Source organism: Vicugna pacos, chromosome 10 (assembly GCF_048564905.1).
Source record: "Vicugna pacos chromosome 10, VicPac4, whole genome shotgun sequence".
NCBI classification, from domain to species: Eukaryota; Metazoa; Chordata; class Mammalia; order Artiodactyla; family Camelidae; genus Vicugna; species Vicugna pacos.
Window position 1 is genome coordinate 22,399,257 of NC_132996.1, and position 18,848 is coordinate 22,418,104.

At 51.1% G+C, this 18,848-nt stretch overlaps 1 protein-coding gene across 3 annotated transcripts in view; it reads left to right on the forward strand.

Annotated features, from left to right (window-relative positions):
* Positions 1-726: 726 nt before the first annotated feature.
* TENM4 (teneurin transmembrane protein 4) overlaps positions 727-18,848 on the forward strand; it is a 709,295-nt gene continuing 691,173 nt past the window's right edge. For 2 of the 3 annotated variants that reach the window (XM_072969128.1, XM_072969127.1), the window contains exon 1: positions 1,011-1,146. Coding sequence is in view for 1 of the 3 variants with exons in the window: in XM_072969126.1 (XP_072825227.1) it covers positions 861-1,146 (286 nt within the window). In the remaining 2 variants the exon portion in view is untranslated. Of the gene's footprint in view, positions 1,147-18,848 lie in introns of all 3 variants that reach the window. The other variant, XM_072969126.1, reaches the window with a different exon arrangement.

Sequence of the window (18,848 nt, forward strand, 5' to 3'; positions counted from 1 at the left end):
TCTTGTGCCTGAGGAAGGAACTCAAGTTCTCAGGTCTTAATTACCTCTGGCTCTGCTGCAGCAGCAACCGCAAGAGAGATCATCCCTGGAAAAGTGCTGGGGGTGTAAAGTAACCTTAGGGAGTAGGCTAGGAGCGGGGCCTCGCGCCCCAGGGAGACCCAGGGACAGGCAGTGAGGGGAGGGAGAGGAGCCCAGACGACACTGCAGAGAGGCGGGAGAGAAAGTCAAAGCGGGAGTTAAGAGAACAAAAGGCAAGAGAAGAGGAAGTCGAGAAAGTTGGGATGAGGAAGGAGAAAGTTTGAGATAGGGAGCGAGAAAGAAAGCGATGGCAGTGTAAGAGAAGAGGAGAGAAAGATACTGAACTGAGAGAACTCGGAGAATTCGGGAAAGAAAAGGAAATAGGAAGGAGAGAAGATGGAGAAAAAAGCAGAGAGAAAGGAGGGAAGGGGAGAGGGGAAGACGTCGGAGGCAACGGAGAGACTGGGCTGACCGAAAGCCTGGTAAGTGTCCCCGGGAGAAAGCGCATCACCTGCGTGGCGCCCCCCCGCGCCGTGGTGCGGCCCTGCTCCCAGCGCCTGTGCTCCGCGGCTCGCCCAGCCTCGCAGGATTGGCTCCCGCCTCCCATTCATGTAACCTGCGTGTGCGTGTGTGTGTGCGTGTGTGTGTGTGTCTCTCTCGCTCGCCCTCTCTGTGTGTAAGAGAGCGAGGGTGGGGGACGGAGGCAGGCAGGCGAGCAGGCAGGGAGGGGAAGACGAGGAGGGAAGCTATTAAACACACACACACACACACTCACACACACACACGCGCGCGCGCGCACACCCGCCCCAACCCCCCAGAAGCCTCGGGATTGCAGCTGTTTCATGTGGGGCAGCAGTGCTGGCAGGGACGCCGGCCGGGAGCGGCCGGGAGCGGGAGCCGGGCGAGCGCGCGCGGCTGGAAGCTCGCTGGGGCTCCGCTCCCTGAGGGAGCTATTGTTGGTCTCACTGGAGCTGAGCGCAGAGCCGGGACCTGCTCCTTCCTGGACGCCCTGCTTGGGCTCGCGGAGCCGAGCCGCGCCGCCGAGAGCGAGAGGAGCCACCGGCGCGGCGCCTTGCCTCCCTGCCGCCCTCCTCCCCGCTTCCCCGGCGGTGGCAGCCTGCAGCCACGGTAAGGCGGCGCGATCCGCTCTACGGAAAAGCGCTTTAGGGACCGCGGCGGCGCCTCGCCGACTCTCTCGCCTCTCCTTACTCTCTAGCTGGGGCAGGGTCGGGCAGTTTGCGCGGAAGCTCAGGGCTCCGGGAGACCCTAACCTGCTCCCCCGGCCCGCACCCGGGGAGGAAGGGAGGACGGCTGGGGAGCTGGTGGCCGGCTAGGAGAGACAGTCTATAGAGTCCCGAGCCTCCGCCGAGCAGTCCCCGGAGCCCGCCGCGGACTGCAGCCTGGGAGCTAGGGCTGGGGAGGGAGCAGAGAGGTGGGCGCGGGCCCGGGACGGCGGTTGGAGGTAGGCGACGCGCCCCGGATTCGTCTGCCTCGCCCAGATCCCCTTCGCCTCGGCCCCAGCGCCCGCAGCCCCCTCTGCAGACCCGCCCGCCCCAGGGCCCCGGCGGGAGCTGGAGGAGCCCGCGAGGCGGCGCGGGGCTCCGGGGCTGCAGCCTGCCCTGCGGGGCGAGCGCCAGCTGCGGCAGCCCCGCGCGCGCTGCGGTTGGAGCGGAGAACCGCGAGACGCGACCCCAACCCCGCGCCCTCTGCAGCCGGCGCGGCGCTCCTCTCTCTTGATCCGCCGCCCTGCCGCGGTGCTGACGTTCCCCTCCAAGCGAGTCGAGGCTGCAGCCGCCGGGTAGACACTCGGAGCGCTCCTGGGTGTGCGTGCATGTGCATGTGACTACTCGCACCGGCTTTGGGAAATGTGCCCTGGGATGAAATGTGATCACTGAGCTCCTTAGTCATTTTCCTCGCAATTTAAAAATGCAGTCTTTATTTTGGAGGAGCAGACGGGAAGGTGGTCTCGCGGAGTGTGTGTGTGTGTGTGTGTGTGTGTGTGTGTGTGTGTGTGTGTACGTACACGCAACCAGAAAATACACAGTCAACCACTGGGGCAAGGGGAGGTTCAACTAGTGAGTCCTTGTTGGCGGGGCGGTAGGGTGGGCTTTGCTCGCCGCTGGCCGCCCTTCTCTGCCCTGCCCCCGCCTAGGCGAGGTTGGAAAGTACTGGAAATTCAACTGCGTGATTTCTAACTTTGGAAACTGGCTCCCCATTCAGAGCGAGACGTTAAAGCGATTTGTGAGCCCTCGTCCATGTGGACGAGGGTATTCTTACTCCGTTGGGTACGGAGCCCTCTTCTGAACCGCGCCGATGTCCTGCCCGGTCCCTTACCCCCTACTGCCCCCAGGCCTGGCGAGAAGGTTTTTAGAGATGCAGCTATCCGTTAAGCCACCAATGCAGCGAAAGCGGCGCGGAGAGGCAGCTTGTGTCTTGCCTGGTCCTGCTTGCACTGTTAGTGTCTGACTAGCCCACGAGACCTCCCTGATGCTTTGTGGAAGTCGGCGGCGGGTCATGCTGGGGATTCGAGCGCCAGGCTTAGAGGGAGCCCATGTGCTGAGCTGTGCGGCCGCGCACGCCGGGAGATCTGCCGAACGGCGTCGCAAGCAATTATATAAACTGCCTCAGTGATTACCCGGAACCGTGATGCCGGAACCCGGTTCGCGAAAGACAAGCCTGAAAGTTTGCCTGCTTGAGGAACGTAAGTGCCAGAGCGCTTACACCCCGGCACCGGAGAACGGAGACGCCTCGCATCACGGCGCCCACTCCTGCGATGGGCGTTGGGTGCTGATGCTGCTGTTCCCAAAGAACCGGCGATGGAGGCAGGGACTGGGAAGAGGATCTGCGAGTGATTAGAGAGAAAAGCGGGTCAGAACTTAGGGTCCATTGAGTCCTTAAGGCCCACGCCTCCCCTCAGGGGTATTGGGAGGCCTTCCAGGGAATGCTGTTATAGGAAACTGACTTTGTGCCCTGAAGAACCCCAAAGCCCCTCTTCTCTGCCTCTCAGAGCGCCTCCTCATCTTCCCTACGCAGTGCCCTTCACGTGTTTAGAAACCTGCCCGCGATGCCTGGTCCCCCTTGGAGATGCCAAGCATCCCAGACATTCAGGCCCACTCTGGCGCGGGGTTAGGAGAGAGAGTGCTGGCCTCTGCCAGGCGGGGTCGGCTACCATCATATACCTATCCCTGGTTTCTGGGCTAGGCCGGCTCTAATGGGGATGGGATGGGGATAGGGGCCAAGTATGGCTTCCGTCCCCCTAGCTGCTCTGCTACGCGGACGGCAGTTTGCTTCTTTTGGCGTTTATTCTCATCTCGCTGCTTCTCTTCGCCGCCGCCGCCAGCAGCAGCACGTTGATGGTCTCTGGTAGAGAAACCACAGTAGTAGAATGTTTTTAAATCTTGTTTTTTGCCTGTAGAGGGATAAGCCACCCCAGACCTGGAATGCCTTGCGGAACGCAGTAGTCTAGGGCACAGTGGCCCTGAGCTCCCCACCCCGCCGCGGTCAGGGGGTGGCGGCGACACTGGTGGGGAATGTTGTGTTTTTACCACATTCCATCGTCCTGAAATCCAGCATCCACACCCCACCCCAAAATCCCGGGGTTGTCTGAGTGTGTTCCGCGCTATAAAATAAACCCTCCCTCTCGAAGACCTGTGGGGGCCGTTCGGATTTCCTGCCGCTGCCATGATCCTTAACAATGCGATTGCAAATCTTGTGCTCGGCTGGGAAAAATCCCCAGGTACCGGCCGGCCTCGCCTTGACCTTGCTGAAGGCGCCTTTAACCCGCTGCCTGCGGGGCTCTGGCCGGGCCGCGGGGGTCGGGGAAGGAGGAGGGCTCCGAGAGGCTGGGTTTGCTCCCGGGGCAGGGCGGGAATCGGGTCGCGGCGGCGCGGCCGCGGGGAGGGGACAGAGCTGGGCAGCAACCTGTTTCCCGGCGCTCAGGGGAGGCGCATTCCTGCCCTCCTCCTCGGCGCTGGCCCCGCGCGACCTTTCTCCCTGCCGACCTCTGGCCACCTTCGGAAGTCCTGGGTGGGTTGCGGGGGTCGAGGCCCCTTCGCGCTCCCCGCCGGCGTCTGCACGTTGTCCCGGGCTGGGGGCTTCTCGGCGGGGAGCGCCGCAGTCCGCGCGAGCGGGGCCACCGGGTGGGCGGGGCCGGGGCGGGAAACCAGAGCGGAGACCGCCGCGTTCCAGGCCAAGTTCCGGCCCCCAGCGCGGCGCGGAGTCCCGGCCTCGCGTCCCTCCCCTCTCCGACACGGGCCCCCATCCTCTCCACCCCTGGCGCGCTCCGGCGCCCTGCCGCTCAGCTTTGCCTGGAGCTCTCTTCGCCAAAGTTATGAGCGATGTTTTCACAGGTGGTGGCGGTGGAAGCGTGTGTGTGTGTGTGTGTGTGTGTGTGTGTGTGTCCGTGTCCGCGCGCGCACGCGCTTGTGAGGTGGGTGGTGTGCGGCGTGGCCAGGCATACTGCAAAAATGAGATTCCTCTCTTTGTAGGCGTTGTAAGAAAACGTTGAGAAAGAATCTTTTCTCTGATGAGGCTGAGGAAAGGAAAGCCTTTCACCTGGTGGAGTTGGACCAGTCGGAGCTGATTTCCTGGGGTGAAAGTGTGTCTCCTCTTGGCTGTGCTTTCCGTGTAGCAGATCCTTGCCAATGTTAGGAGATTTGGACATCGCCAGTTGCTCAAGACTTAGGACATAGATATTCTTATACTTTTAGGGGACTAGTTCAGGAAAGGTTTTATTCTCAGCACTGTCTTTGAGAGCAGGGTGCAGGTTGGTGTGTCAGTTTGCCACCTTCTAGGGTGGGGAAGTTGTCAGGGATGGAGAGGTTCAGTTTTAGAGAGAAATCTCCCGGATTCATCTGTCAGTATCCTGTTATCAAAGCCTGTCTTTTGGGCACAGGGGCAGGAAGAGTGGAATGGGGGCAGTGAGCCAGTGAGCCATCCTAATGGATTGTGGGGGAAGAAAGGTCAGCCTTGCTCAATGTGGGGCCCAGGGGGCAGAAGGAGTGCTCAGCCTAAAGAAGAATCGTCAGAAGACAGTTCTACAGCGAATGAAATGATCTGGAATATGAGGTAGTGAGCTCCCTAGGAACAGGTATTGCAATAGAAGACTGTATTATAGGAGAGGGTCTTTGGGATCTCCAAAGGCTCTCCTCCCATAGACCTGGCTGTATATGGTAGAGTCTCCCCCACCCTCTGTGGTTTTGTGGCAGTAAATTGATGGGATGTGACTTTAACCCCTTAACTTCCTGGATGAGAGTCATGGCTAAGTGGCCTTAGGCAAGTTACCTTTGAAGCTTCAGTTCTCTTGTCCATAAAATGGGAAGATATTGTCCAGTTTACAACACTGAAAGGATTAAGGCCCATAAAACCTTTGACACACTGCAGGCCAGTCACAGATGAGCATTCCCTCCCACCTCCTTTATCCCTTTCCAACATGGTGCATTTGAGGGTGGGGGTTGGGAAGGGAACTCAACAGCCACAGAAGAACCAGCAGTATCGCATCCACAGGCTATTTAAAACCGGCTCAAATGCTTGAAACAAAAATATCTTCTCTTTTCTTAGAAAAGTCATTTCCAGTTTTGTTAGAATTTCTCCCTCATTGAGTCCTTTTTTTTCCCGACAATTATATTCTTGTGCAGATTGGTGTGTTACATAACCTGATATTTCCAGATCAGAAGTTACAAATATGGGAAAGAAGGTGATTAGGAATTTAAGGTATCTCTGGGTAACACAAGCAAGGGACTCAGTGTGAGAAGCCCACAAACACTCTTCACATGACATGAAGGAAAATGAGACCTGATAAGCACGTGGCACAGATCCTCCCCTGGTACTCAGCTGCCTGTCTGGTTCTAACGCACAGCTCCTCTGCCTGCACCCCAACCCTTCTGCCATTCCTGTGCCAGTGCATTCTTCCACATCCATAAATGTAAAAAGTGAAACAAGAGAACAGTGGGATTTAAATCACCACCTTGCAGATTGCATTCCAAGAGCCTAGCAGGGTAAATCAACATCAATTTCAGATCTAAGGGGCCGATTTTTACCTGCCTTCTTACATGGTCTATCAGCCTGGCTTTATTTAACTGAAAGCTGAACCACTCCGTCTTTGCTTTGCGTTGGCAGACTGCTATGGGGGCCACGCTGAAAGTAACACATGCCCCAGTTCCCAGGGAACCAAGCATACATAGATCCCTGAATTTATAGTTTTCCATAAGGAAGGCTTCTGATGAAACTGTAAATGTAGGTGCTTAGTCCTCTGTGGGTTATATATTTATTACTTTGTCACAGTTTTTCCCCTAACTTTTATTGTCTTTATTCTAACTACCAGAGTAATATATGTTCACTGTAACAAAGTAAGATGATATAGAGAAAAAGCAAACGTTTCACCACATTTCGGGTTGTACCTTGTGACTTTTCTTTATGAATGTAGAAACGAGAGCATAGTTACAACATTTTGAATGCTTATTTTCCTTTAATGATGAATCCTTCCATGCTATAACTTTTCCCCCTACGGCAACATTTTTAATGGCTAGCTAGAACCCCAATGTCTGAACATGGCATACTTTGGTTAACTACTCAAACTTTAACCTTTTGTTTTTTATTATTATTATTATAACAAAGCTGCAGTAAATATTCTTGTATACACGGTGCAATTTTCGTATTTCCTTAAGCTAGATTCCTAGAAAGCAAGATTGTAAAGTCAAAGGCATAGGCTATGCTGTGACTTCTGTCACACGTGAGAAGCAGTAGGGTGCACTGTGATTTCTACTTCATCTTTTTAACCAGAATATAGCTGTTTACTTTGCAGGCCCTTGCAGGCTTGGGAGCCCAGGTAGTGGAAGGAGGTCGGGGTGACAAACCTGGAGCAGGGGGTCTGCATCACTTTGAGCTGTCCTGCTAAACTGATGGGCAAACTCTGTCTCCAAGAACATTTTTCTTCCCTGGCTGTCTGCGAATCATTGCTCTCTGTAGCACATCAGCCAGCAGTGGAGTCGAAATATGGAAATACGTGTCTCTGTGTTGTAGGTGGGGCCGGCTCCATGGTGAATGACAAACAGTTCCCCCAGAGAAGTGTGTGTCGTTTCAGCATTTGCTGAGGCAGGGGATTACCCCTTACCTGCCCTTTTCTTTCTCTTCTTTCTTCTTCCGTCTCTTCCCAACCATTCTTCTTTCTTTTTTTCTTCCTTTTTTTTTTTTGGTTCAGAGGCCTAAGGAAAGCTTACAAAGTGATGTAGGAAACTACCCCACAGTAAGCTTGTCCTCCCCCACCCCCACTGCATGGCATTTTATTGGGAAAATCAGCCCAACTGTCTCTCTTCAGAGTCCCTGGGCACAATTAAAAAAAAAAATTTAACAACCCTACATGCAGTTTCCAAAGTGGAAGTAATTGGGCCTGCTCTTGTCCCGTCCTTGCAGGGGCCAGTTCAATCTGAGGACAGACTTGTCAGTATTCCTCTTGCACGTGTCAGATTTCTGTGACCCAGAAAAGATGTGTTCCCTGTGGTTACGTGACTCTTCATCTGACAAAGAATTCAGTGGAGGCAGTGGGGGAAGTCCGGTCCTCCCATTTCCAAGGTGTCCCCAGGCTCAGCGGGTGACATTAGGAGTTCCTTTAGATTGGATGGAGAGGTCACCGCAGGGGTGTTAGATGGTGCGGTCACCATAAAGGAAACCCGGTTTGCTGGTCACAGACTCTGAATTCTGACAAGTGTTTAGATGCTGCCTTTGATACTGACACCACTCCGGTTTCCCTAGGGAAGGGGGAGAATATTTTTGTCCTTGGTCATCTTCTGAATATCAAATCAGGGATTCTCTTTCATTTGGAAAACAAAAAGAAAACGACATAAATGTAGCAGGGTCTCAAGAGCAGGTGTGCCCTCCATCCCTCTACTGCCTATCCCCCGAGCCCTGCATATGCTCTGCTGTCAGAGGGTAGCCCTGTAGTCTGGGTCCACGGTGGGAGTTTATCAGATGCAACTGGTAAGTCATCATAATCTTCAAGAACCTTAGGTTTTAAGAATGTTTGTCTCAGAAAGAGACAGTTTTACTGCTGTGGAACGATTGTTAATTTTAAAAGTCAAGTCTTTGAATCCTTTGAAAGTCAAACTAAAGGGCTGGAGCTTATATATATGGCTTGGGTGAAACATTGCCCAATTCTGGAATCAGTTTCCCTCTCTAGAAAATTCAGTTGGGAGAGGAAAGTAGATTTGATGTTTTATAAGGTAGTGCTTCTCAAACTTTGATATGAACACACGTGACCCAAGGATCTTGTTAAAATGCAGGTTCTAATTCAGTACGTCTAGAGAAGTCCTGAAGATTCTTGGGGCCCAAGACCCTGCATTTCTGACATGCTCTCAGGGGATACTTTGCTGCTGGTCTGTGGTCCCACTTGGGGACCTCCTTCTTGCTCTGACATTATTATAGAAAGTAGTAATAATGGCCACCAGATGTCAAGAGGAGATGTCTTCTGCTTGTAGCTGGGGATTGTGAAAGGACGTGTCTGTTCTTTCCTTTTGGGTTTTCAGAATTGGCACCTTCATTTTGGCAGGCAGAGTTGGGAGGGACGTTGCGGGTCCTCCCATCCAGTGGTTGTCCAGGAAGTGGAAGAATGGGGCAAAAGGCAAAGCAGACAGGTACTGCGTGCCTTCTGTGTGTCGTGTAGCTACTGTTATCCCCATGTTCTAGATGGGGAAACTGAGGCTCAGTCAGGCAAGCCATCCACCCAGGGGCACACACCAAGGACCAGCATGATTATACACCTCTCTGACCCCTAATCCTTGTTTTTTTTCTTAGAATGGCAATTTTGTAACTTTCTAGAATGCCATGTAATTAAAACTGAGAGCTTAGCAAAGTGTTTCCCTTTAGAGGTGCTTTTACTGGGCCTACTTGAAGAGTGGATCTAGACATTTAAAAATTTGCATCATTATCATGCAAGCAATTAAAGTGCTTAAGAGCTTAAAAGCAATTTGTTCAAGTTGGTTAAATATCCGCCCTCCCCAATCTTGTTTGTATTATTAATTTACTCATCAAACTGTGACATCTAAACCATTGCAAAGGTAAATTTCAATTTCTTCAGATTGGTGGAACCTTTCAAATAAAAGGACCTTTCCTGGATGAGGTCTGCAGTGGAAGGATCTGGTTCAGGGTGAATCAGAGAAACCAGCTCTGCTTTGGCCTCTGGTTGAGCATTGGGGGTTTAAACGTTTTATTAACGTGCAATTATTCTGAGAACCAGTCAGCAATGCAGCTCTTTGCAAACATTAATTAGCTCGTCTTCACATCACCCACATGGTAGATAAATAACATTAACTGCATTTGAGAAAATAAATGGACACGCAGAGATGAGGGTAGAAGAGGCAAACTCTCACCTTGCAGGAAGGATGGTGGAGGTAGGTGGAATTAGGAGATCCATGAATTTGTCATCTAATAAATATTTATTGGATGATGCGCTGCATACTCCAGAGCTGTGCTGTGCAATATGGTGGTCACTAGTCACAATCTGAATTAAGTTTAATTAAAATTAGGTCACATTACTAATTCATGTCCTCAGTTGCAAGAGCCAGATTTCAAGCCCTCAAGAGAGGATAATGGCCACCATATCAGGCAGCCCAAGTGTAGAACGTTTCTATCATCGCGGCAAGTTCTGTGGGACAGTGTTGGTCTAGAAGCTTGGAATAATCAAAGACTAATGGAGAGGTCCTTGCTCTCGTGGAGCTCATGTGAAATGTCCTAAAACAATACCTGATATTTGACAGCCATTGCACGACAGGAGCCCGTGGCTGAGTGCTTTGGGGTGGTGGTTAGGGACCCAGTCCCTGGAGCTCAGTGACTTCAATTCAAATCCCAGTTCATCCACATACTAGTTACATGGCTAGAGGTAGAGTTACTTAAATGCTCTGTGTCTCTTTGCAGATTCATGCTACTGTTTCTCACTTATTAGCCAAGATTGTTTCTAAGACACTGTTGGATTCTGAGGAGGGGGCTGGGAGACAGGTACTCTTCTTTGCTGCTGGTGGAAATGCAAATTAACACGCCCTTTTAGGAAAGCAATTTGGCAATAACTGTCAGTAGTCCTGGAAACACTTACTCTCTTTATTCCAGTATTCCAGTTCTAGGAATCTAGCCAAAGAAAATAATCAGAGATGGGCAGAAAAGATGTAAGAATAAAAATGTTCATTGCAGTGTTATTTATAATAGTGAAAAAAGAAAGAAAAACAATGGGGTTAAATAAGTAAAATATGGCAGAGCCAAACAGTGGGGTATCATAGAAAAATTAAATGTTGGTTTTGACCTGTTTTTTGTGACATGGGAAAAATGCCACAATAAACTTGATGTTTAAAAAAAAATACTAAACGCTATACTATTAGATCCCAAATATATTTTTCTATTAAATCCCAAATATATTTTTCAAAGCAGACATTTATTGAAGCAAGAGTAAAAGAAATAGACAAAGTACTAAAGGTAGTAAGCTGTGAATTAACAGAATTTTTGATGATTTGGGGAGAATCATTTTTGCCTTTACCTCTAAATTCTGTGCTCTTTTCTTATTTTGTTTTCCCGTTTGTTTTTAACTGAACTAACCCATAGAGGTTAGTAACCTCAGGCCCCACGGAAGCCCCATGCACCCCACTGTGCTGTGTGGGCAGAGACCTCCAGCTGTTCCTAACCTGTCCTTTCCCGCAAGTAGGAGTTTCTGGCTTGTCCTACCTAGTGATTGTCTATCCTCAAGACCAGGCTGTACTTGCTAGTGTGCAACCTGAATTCCTCTTTATGGCTGTTGAAGTCAGTTTCGACGCCTGTGCACTCAGAGGTGATGCAGATTAAATAGCAAGGAGTATTGGGAAGAACGTTAGCTTTGGAGCCCGAAAGAACTGGGTCTGACCCTGACCTTCACCACCTTGCCACAATGCCTGAGGCAACCCTCTGGGCCTCCAGGTCCTCATCTGTAAAATCAGGGAAGCAGTAGATGCCATCTCCTGTCACCTGGCTGTAAGGATTAAGTGTTCCCTTCAGGAGAACATCTGGCACACACAGGTAAATCATGACGCCGGTGACTTCAGGGCCTGTTGCGCGGTGCCATCTAGAGCATAAGCTCGTTTATGCCCCACGATGTTCTCTGGAGGTTGGCGGGATCCCCGCTTTCCTGATGAAGGTTGGGGAGTGGGGTGGTTCCATGACAGGACCCCTGTCACACAGGTTTGTGAATGGAAGTGCTGGGGCCTCACCCACCGACACCTGGCAGATCTGAGCCCTGTGCCTTCTCTGGCCCAGGCTGGCAAGCTCCCACCGTCACCTGGCAGATCTGAGTCCTGGGCCAGAGAAGGCAGGCTCTAGGGTTGAAGTCTCTGTCACCTGGTAGCTGTATGAAGTCAAGTAAGTTACTTCTCTGAGTTCACTTTTTTTTTTCTCATTTATAAAATGGAAAATAGAAATGTCTACCTCACAGTGTCGGTGTGGGATCTGTGAAGCTGGTGCCATGCCTGACAGGCAGCGTGAATGGTGGCTCTCGGCATTGCTGTTTCTCCTGTCATCCCCTCGCCCAGCTCCTGGTCCTCTGATGGTTACTTCCTTGACTGAACTGTCATCGTGGTGCAGCAGTGGGCACGTGTGTGTGTGGTGGTTGTGGTGGCTGAGGAAGGTGAGGTCCTGGGAGGGTCCAAAGAAACCTACTCCAGGTTTTTGCAGGTCAAACTCTGAGAGGACCTGTGGCATCCTTGCCTTCTGAAGATGGAGGAGGCTGCAGAAGTGGAGAAAGCAAAGGGCTCTAGATTTAGACCAGCAAGATCCTGGCTCCAATTCCAGCTCTGTCCCTTTGCCCTACTGCACCGGCTTGGTCACAGTCATTCTCTAGCTGCTTCTCTGAGCTGCTGTTAGGTGCTAGATTTTGAGGTCCAGCACGGCGCCCCAGCACAGTGGACCTCAGCCTTGGCTATGTGTTAGAATCACCCGGGAACTCTTACCAACAACCAGAGCCCCAGCCCCACCCCAGAGCGCTGCGCAACGGCTCCGCCTGCGACCGATGGTCACAGCTCTGTGAAGCTCTCCGGGTGATGCCCTGGGGTAGCCACGACTGAGAAATGGTGCAGGGAGTAGAGCCTTATCGTTTGTTCCCTCCCCTCTTCAAAGAAGTGTAAAGGGATTCCACATTAAGTAATTTATGTATGAGGTGGGTGACCTAATTTATTTGAGCCATGGGACGACAGTTACGGTAATCAAGGCTTCTTTCCTGCCCCTTCCCCGGGCCTTCTGGCAACCTGGGGCATCTGGGTCAGAAAAGTAGCCTTCTGGCTCAGCCCACCCTCTGGTTCCAACACAGTTTTGTTCTGAGTGCTGGAAAAGACCCAGCCCTCACCTGGAGATGTTGTGATATTCCTTTGACCTGGTTTTGCTCCTTTTATGTTCATTTCTGGGCAGAGCTCTATTAACTATTCATGCACAACCCTCCACCCAGCCAGCGAGGCCGCAGGAATTCCTGGGTAGACAGGGAATGCCTGATGGGTGTCCGCTTCCTATAAAAGGCTGATCCGGTGGTAGTCGCTCTCCAGGGCTGGTGCCTGGGGCTTGACCTTGACCAAGGGCCTGGAGACTCTGCACTGCTGGATGGTGTGGGTGACTTGTACATCTTTTAGATAATTAATATTTGCTTGAGAAATCCTTCTACTTGAGCTCATCTCAAACCCACCCCAAACTGGGAAAACATGTTGTGTCCTGGAGAGGGCCTTTGGAACTTAACGTGCATGGCCACCACCTGAGGACTTGTGCAGATGTGAGAATGCTTCAGTCCGTGGGAGTGTGGGCGTGAGATTCTGTGTTTCTCACATGCTCCCAGGAGACGCTCCTGCTATTGATTCAAGGCCCACCTTGGATCTTGATCTTCCTTCCTAAAACCTTGATCTTCCTTCCTGCTTCTGCTTTTTCCTCCTTCTCATCTCCCCAAGTTCAGGACTGCCGCATGTGGAGTGTCAGAGCGAGTAGAGTCCATCAGATTTGTGCACCTCCTTGCTGGTATTGCAGTGGCCTCAGTAGTGGCAGCTGCCCTGTGACGGCAGACACGGTGAACAGTGGTCATTATCATCATTATCATAGTGTCACAGAAAGAGTCCACTGCCATGCATTATACCGTCCTCTCTTTTTTCATTTTCTCAAACTCGCTAAGCCTCACAGCACATTGTGGAATAGGCAGCGATTTTTATTGCTAGGATAAGTATTCCTTTGAAATTTTATAATATGTGCCATGTTTTTATTTAATGTGTTTTTTCCTGATTACACCAATAGTACATGTAAACAACTGAGAATTTAGAAAACCTGAAATAAGCCAGAGAACAAATGGAAATAACCCATAATCCTGCTATGTGGAGGTAGTTCTTCCCAACATCTTGGTTTTCTCTCCAGTATTGACTACATCTAATCCTAGCCCCTCCCTAACCATGTAGAACAGATTGTACACAGCATGATCATCCCCCTACACCATTCAGTTTTCTCTCCAAAACGGCTTTAAATAGCTGCATGGTCGTCCATCATACGGTTACATCATTATTTGTTTAACTAATTTCCTATTGTTGCTTCAGTCTTTTACTGCTGTCAATAATGCTGAGATCAATATTTTAATGTGCTTGTCTGTTTATTTCCTTCAGCCCAGTTTCTTTCCTTGAAATTGCTGGGTCAAAGATGATGCTTTTTTTTCTTTTTTAATGGCTTTTCATCTGTGTTGCTGAATGGTCCTGGGGAAGGATTAAGCCCAGTTTAAGTTCCCTCCTGTCTGCTGAGAGTTAGATGAGGGAGGTTGTCATCTTTCCTGTTTCATGTGGGAGTTGTCACTCACCAGCTGTACCAGGGTATCACTGGAGAAGCCCAGAGCAGACGTCCCCCACTGGTGCCCCAGCTCCTGGCCAGCGTGTGTGGAACTGCATCCACGCTGGGGGAGATGGTCATAGGGCTGTTTGCGCTGATCTGGACCACATTTTGCTTCCTGGATCTGTAATGGTGTCTGTGTCTTTGAAGGAAAGAAAGAAGAAAGATACGAACACACCATCTCCCAAACCTTAGGCTTATAATCAAAATACATCTAGAACCTGGCTATTCTCACCACCTGCCCTTCTACCCCCCGGTTGGAGCCCCATCTTCTGGTACCCAGAGGACCGCATGGCTTCCTTTCCTAGGCTCCCTGCTTCTACCCTCGCGCCCTTGCACATTATTGTCCACACGGCAGCCAGAGTGGTCCCGGCAAGACGTGAATCAGAACATGCCACTCCTCTGTTGAGAAATTGGTGAAGGCTCCCCATTTGCCTCAGAGGGAAGGTCATAGTTCTCATACAACCTGCAGAGTGCTCCCCCCTGGCCACGTCTCCCCTACATCCCTGACCCCACCTCCTGCTGTGTTATAATGGGTCAGGCCCACTGCTGCCTCGGGCTGCTGGCTGCGCCTTCTGCCTGGAGTGCCCTCCCTTCCCCTGGACATCTGTATAGCTAGCTGCCCACCTCCAGGTCGTTGCTCCTACATGCCCTTCTCATCAAGGCCACCCTGTGGATCCTTCTGAATTGGTGACCCACTCCGTGCCCCCAGCGTTCCACATCTCTCTCACCCTGCTGTATATTTTCTTCTTCCCAAGGTGTTAAATACTGTGTCTTCTGATTTTTTTTTACTGAAGTATAGTCAGTTTACAATGTTGTGTCAATTTCTGGTGCATAGCACAATGTTTCAGTCATACATGTACATACGTGTATGCCTTCATGTTCTTTTGCATTGTAGGTTACTGCAAGCTATTGGACATAGTTCCCTGTGCTATACAGTAGAAACTTGTTTATCTGTTTTATATGTAATAGTTTTACAGTTTTTATCAAGATCACTCTGGCTGCTGTGTTAAGAATAATCTGAGGGTGGGAGTGGGCAGGCTAAAGGCACAGTGTGCTGTATAATTTACTTCTTTGTTGTGCCTGTTGACTGTGGAAGTAAATGAAGACCCGCCCGGATGAGAACAAGGGCTCTAACAAGGGAGTCCGCCACCATCACTTGCCTTTGGTTGAGACTCCAAGGCCAGCAGGGAAGTGGGAAAGCTTCACAGAGGAAGGAAGGAAGGCCCGAGGGCGGCTTTGATGGGAGGCTGCTGGCTGGCGGGAGCTGGGGCGGGCCGTCCTCCGTGACTGGCTTGGGAAGCATGTTTGCCTCGCCCTCCATCGGTCCTGAGGTGAAAGTGGGAGCCAGAACTGGGAAGGCTGTCCGGTGACTGCCCACGCTTTGACCACGTGGGGCTGGTTGCTGCAGAGTCTGGGGGTCAGAGCTCTGTTTTCACACTTGGTCTGGCTGTTTTCCATTTGTCTGTTTAGTCTCTCGTGACTGCTGTAAATCTCCCCAAGGCAGCCATCTTTGTCTTTTGTCCACTGGGGTGACCCCAGAGCTTAGAGCGTCTGCCAATAAGGGGCTGTCAGCTGTGGCTCAGTTGTGTGCCTCATTTGGTCTCCATGACCTCATCGAGTCCTCACAACAAGGTCTTGATTTTCCCAATTTTCCAGAGGAGGAAAGGGGGCTCAGAGAGGTTAGATCTCTTCCCCAAGGTTGCCCTCCACCCGTGAGTCAGGGAACCGGGGTTCCTGCACAGGTCTTCCCAACCATAAAGCCGACGTCCCTCTCCAGGAGCTGTTTGTGGTTAGTGCACAGGAGGTGAGGGGTGGGGAGCTCATCCAGCCTCCTTTCTGGCAGGAGCAAGATGCACCATCCTCAGATGTCTCTGAACTTTCAGCTGAAACTTTAATGGCAGATGTGTAGCCTCTCTCGACACCTGCCTGCACTGATGTATGGCACCTGGTAGCTAAAATTAAGGTTCCTGGAAGGAGAACTTCCCTTCACAACCTCCCCTCCGAAGGTGGAAATAGGGTGGGAATTAATTCTACACCAGAGTTTGGGTGATTGTCTCGGGCACCAGACAGGTTTCTGAGGCCCCCAGCTCGGTCCCGTGTGTGTGTGTGTGTGTGTGTGTGTGTGTGTGTGTGTGTGTGTGTGTGTGTGTGTATGTGTATGCGTGCGTGTGCATGCCTATCATTTACAACACATTCTTGGAACTTTTCGAGTTACAGTGTTGCCAGGGTAACTCTCGTGGTTCTCATTTCTGGATTCGTTATTGTCACTTATCTCAGTTGCCCATCCCCTTAATAATCATGGAATTCAAGTCAGTTGTTCAGAAGTGGACCCCAGAGACAGGCAGGCAGAGGCCAGAGAGAGGACGTGATGTGCAGAAGGCTGGCAGGTGCCACCTAGCTCACAGTAGAGAGGGGAGCCCAAGTCCACATGAGCAGCCCCTGCCAGCTAAAATAGGCCATTTGGTCCCTACTGTGTGCTGAGGCCCTACTGTGTGCTGAACATCTCAACTCTGCCAGGCTGACTTGTGATGCTCCATCACCAACTATATGAGAAGTAGAGCCAGGATTTGAATCTGGATCTTTCTGGCACCACATCTGTGTTCTTCTGGAGTCAGGAAAACCTGACCACCCCTTTAGGGCTGGCCTCTGAGGAGCTAACCAGCAATCTTTTCCCGAGGGCTCCAGAGGCCAAGGTAGGCTGGGTCTGGGTGGTGAGCTGACTTTAATTCAGCATCAGGGAGAACATCCTATCAAGTATTTCACTGCCTGTGGAGGGGGTGAGCTCCCCATCATGGGAGGAATGCAAGTAGGGGCTGTCAGGGTATTGCCGAGAAACTCACAGTCCTCTTTAAAGATTCAGATACAGAATGGCTGGCTCCCTTTGGTGAGGTGGCTCTTCTGGACCCTGGGCATGGTTTGAAGTATCCTGATTCATCAGTCAGTAAGTAAGAGCTGGCAGAGTGAGCCATGCTCTGCAGTAGGTGTCACTCAGGACAGAAGGGCAGGGGAGTCCCCTCAGGCCTCAAGGTTCTTATGCTCCAGTAAGAGTCTTACCAGACACCGTGAGTGGGAGAATCAGGCCGCCCTTGTTTAAGTCCTGGCTGAGCCATCGCGAGCCCGTGCACTCTCAGCTTTGGCACAACTGACTAGATGACTCTTTGTTGTGGCGGGCTGTCCTGGGGTGAGGCCCACTGCGCTAGTTTGTGTGACCTTTGGCAGAATCAGTAAACTCTCAGTCTTGGTCCCTTCTTCTTTAATACAGAGAACAGTACCTGCTTTCAGGAGGAAATGGAGCAATGTTGCTCCGACCTCTAGCACAGCCTGGTATGAAGAAGACACATCTGAGGAAGAACTCTCATGCCCAGGTTGGTTGAGGGAGGCAAAACAAAATGTGCAAAGAAAGAAGTGTTTGGGGGTCAGGCTTGAAGGATGAGAATGCGTTTTTCAAAAGGACAAGAAATATTGTCCTCGTGTTCCTCCTCCTTCCTCTGTCCTTTTGGGTTTCCTCTCACTTGCACATCACTTCCTCTTCTCTCCTACAAAGTCAGCCAGAGAGACCCTGGCTCCTGGAAACAGTAGGTTTGATTCTGGCCTCCCATTTAACTCCCTGGCGCGTGCATAGATTTGCCCTGATCCCTGGAGCGGGCCATGAACAGGCCCTTTTCCCTGTCTTGTTAAGTATGAATTGGAAATTTGTTTCCATGTAGCTCCCTTGCCAAAAAAAAAAAAAAAAAAAAAAAAAAAAAAAGCCCTGAGTCAGCATTCAGATCTGGCTTGGAGGCGACAGGAGCTACAAAGGCAGCTGAATATTTCATGAAGACCTTTTCATACCACATGCTCTGCTCTGGTCGAGGTGTGGGGTTGGGGGAGAACAAGCTCAGAAGGCAGGCCGTCTCAGTCTGAGCCTTGACTCTTTGCTGGAGCTTTGGCGGAAGTCCCTTCACCTCCCTGAGTCTCAGGTTCCTCACCTGTGAAATGTACAACTAATCTGGGGTTTGTTGTGACAGCCTGGCACATAGTAGGTGCTTAGGAAACATCACCTCTGCAGCTGGACTCTTCCTGTTCTCGTCCCTGAATATGTGCGTCTGGGGACAGCCCAGTCCTTCTGGGTGACACAGGCCCATGGTGTGGGTTGCCGAGAGGGCTTGGGCTCACGGCAGCCTGCCAGCCTGCTCCCCTGAACCTGAGCTCTACAGTCAGCCCCAGCCTCCTTGGTGAGCCCACCAGTTGGTTCCAGAAGGCAGGATGGAGAGGATTCTCTGTTCTAAGAGCCGAGCACACTGTCAATTCAAAACAAAGCAGCCTATCTGAAGGCTGCTCTAAAATAAAAAGGTGACAAGCAAATGCCTGCCTGGTCTTTGTTCAAAGATGAGTAATTAGCAGAGCAAAAAAGAAGCCCGATGAGGCTTTCCTGCCTCAGGGCCAGCCTCAGCCTCCGGCCAGACCTGAGCCCCTCCTAGTCCTCCCAGGGAGGCAAGGTTGCTGTAATGAAAACAAGAGGAGTGTGGTGTTTTGTAACTATTTTTATACCCTCGTCAGACTTGATGTTAGTGCCTCTGAATTATTTACCATTTTTCTTTCTCTGCTGGCCTCTCCTGCAAGTTTCTCTCTCAGGGCGGAGGGAGTTGTTATGCAGGAAACAATGGAGGCGGACGAACACTGACTGCAAGGCTTCTGCTTTCCTAAGGTTGGATGACACTATTAGATGTCGTATTATGAAGCAGGAGCCTCATTAAACTTAGGTAGCAGGTCTTCTTGTCCTCATTTTACAGGCAGAAAATGGAGGCTCAGAGAGGTTAAGTAACTCACCTAAAACCGCACAGCGGGAAGCAATGGATGGAGTCAGGATTCAAATTAGGTCTTTCTGACTCCAGAGCTGGTGCTACTGCTCTTGAGTTAGGCTCTTTTCTCTGCTGTCCTTTACCTTGTGTGTGTGTGTGTAGGGGGTGGCTAATGCCACTTGTTAGCTTGTGGGACATGAC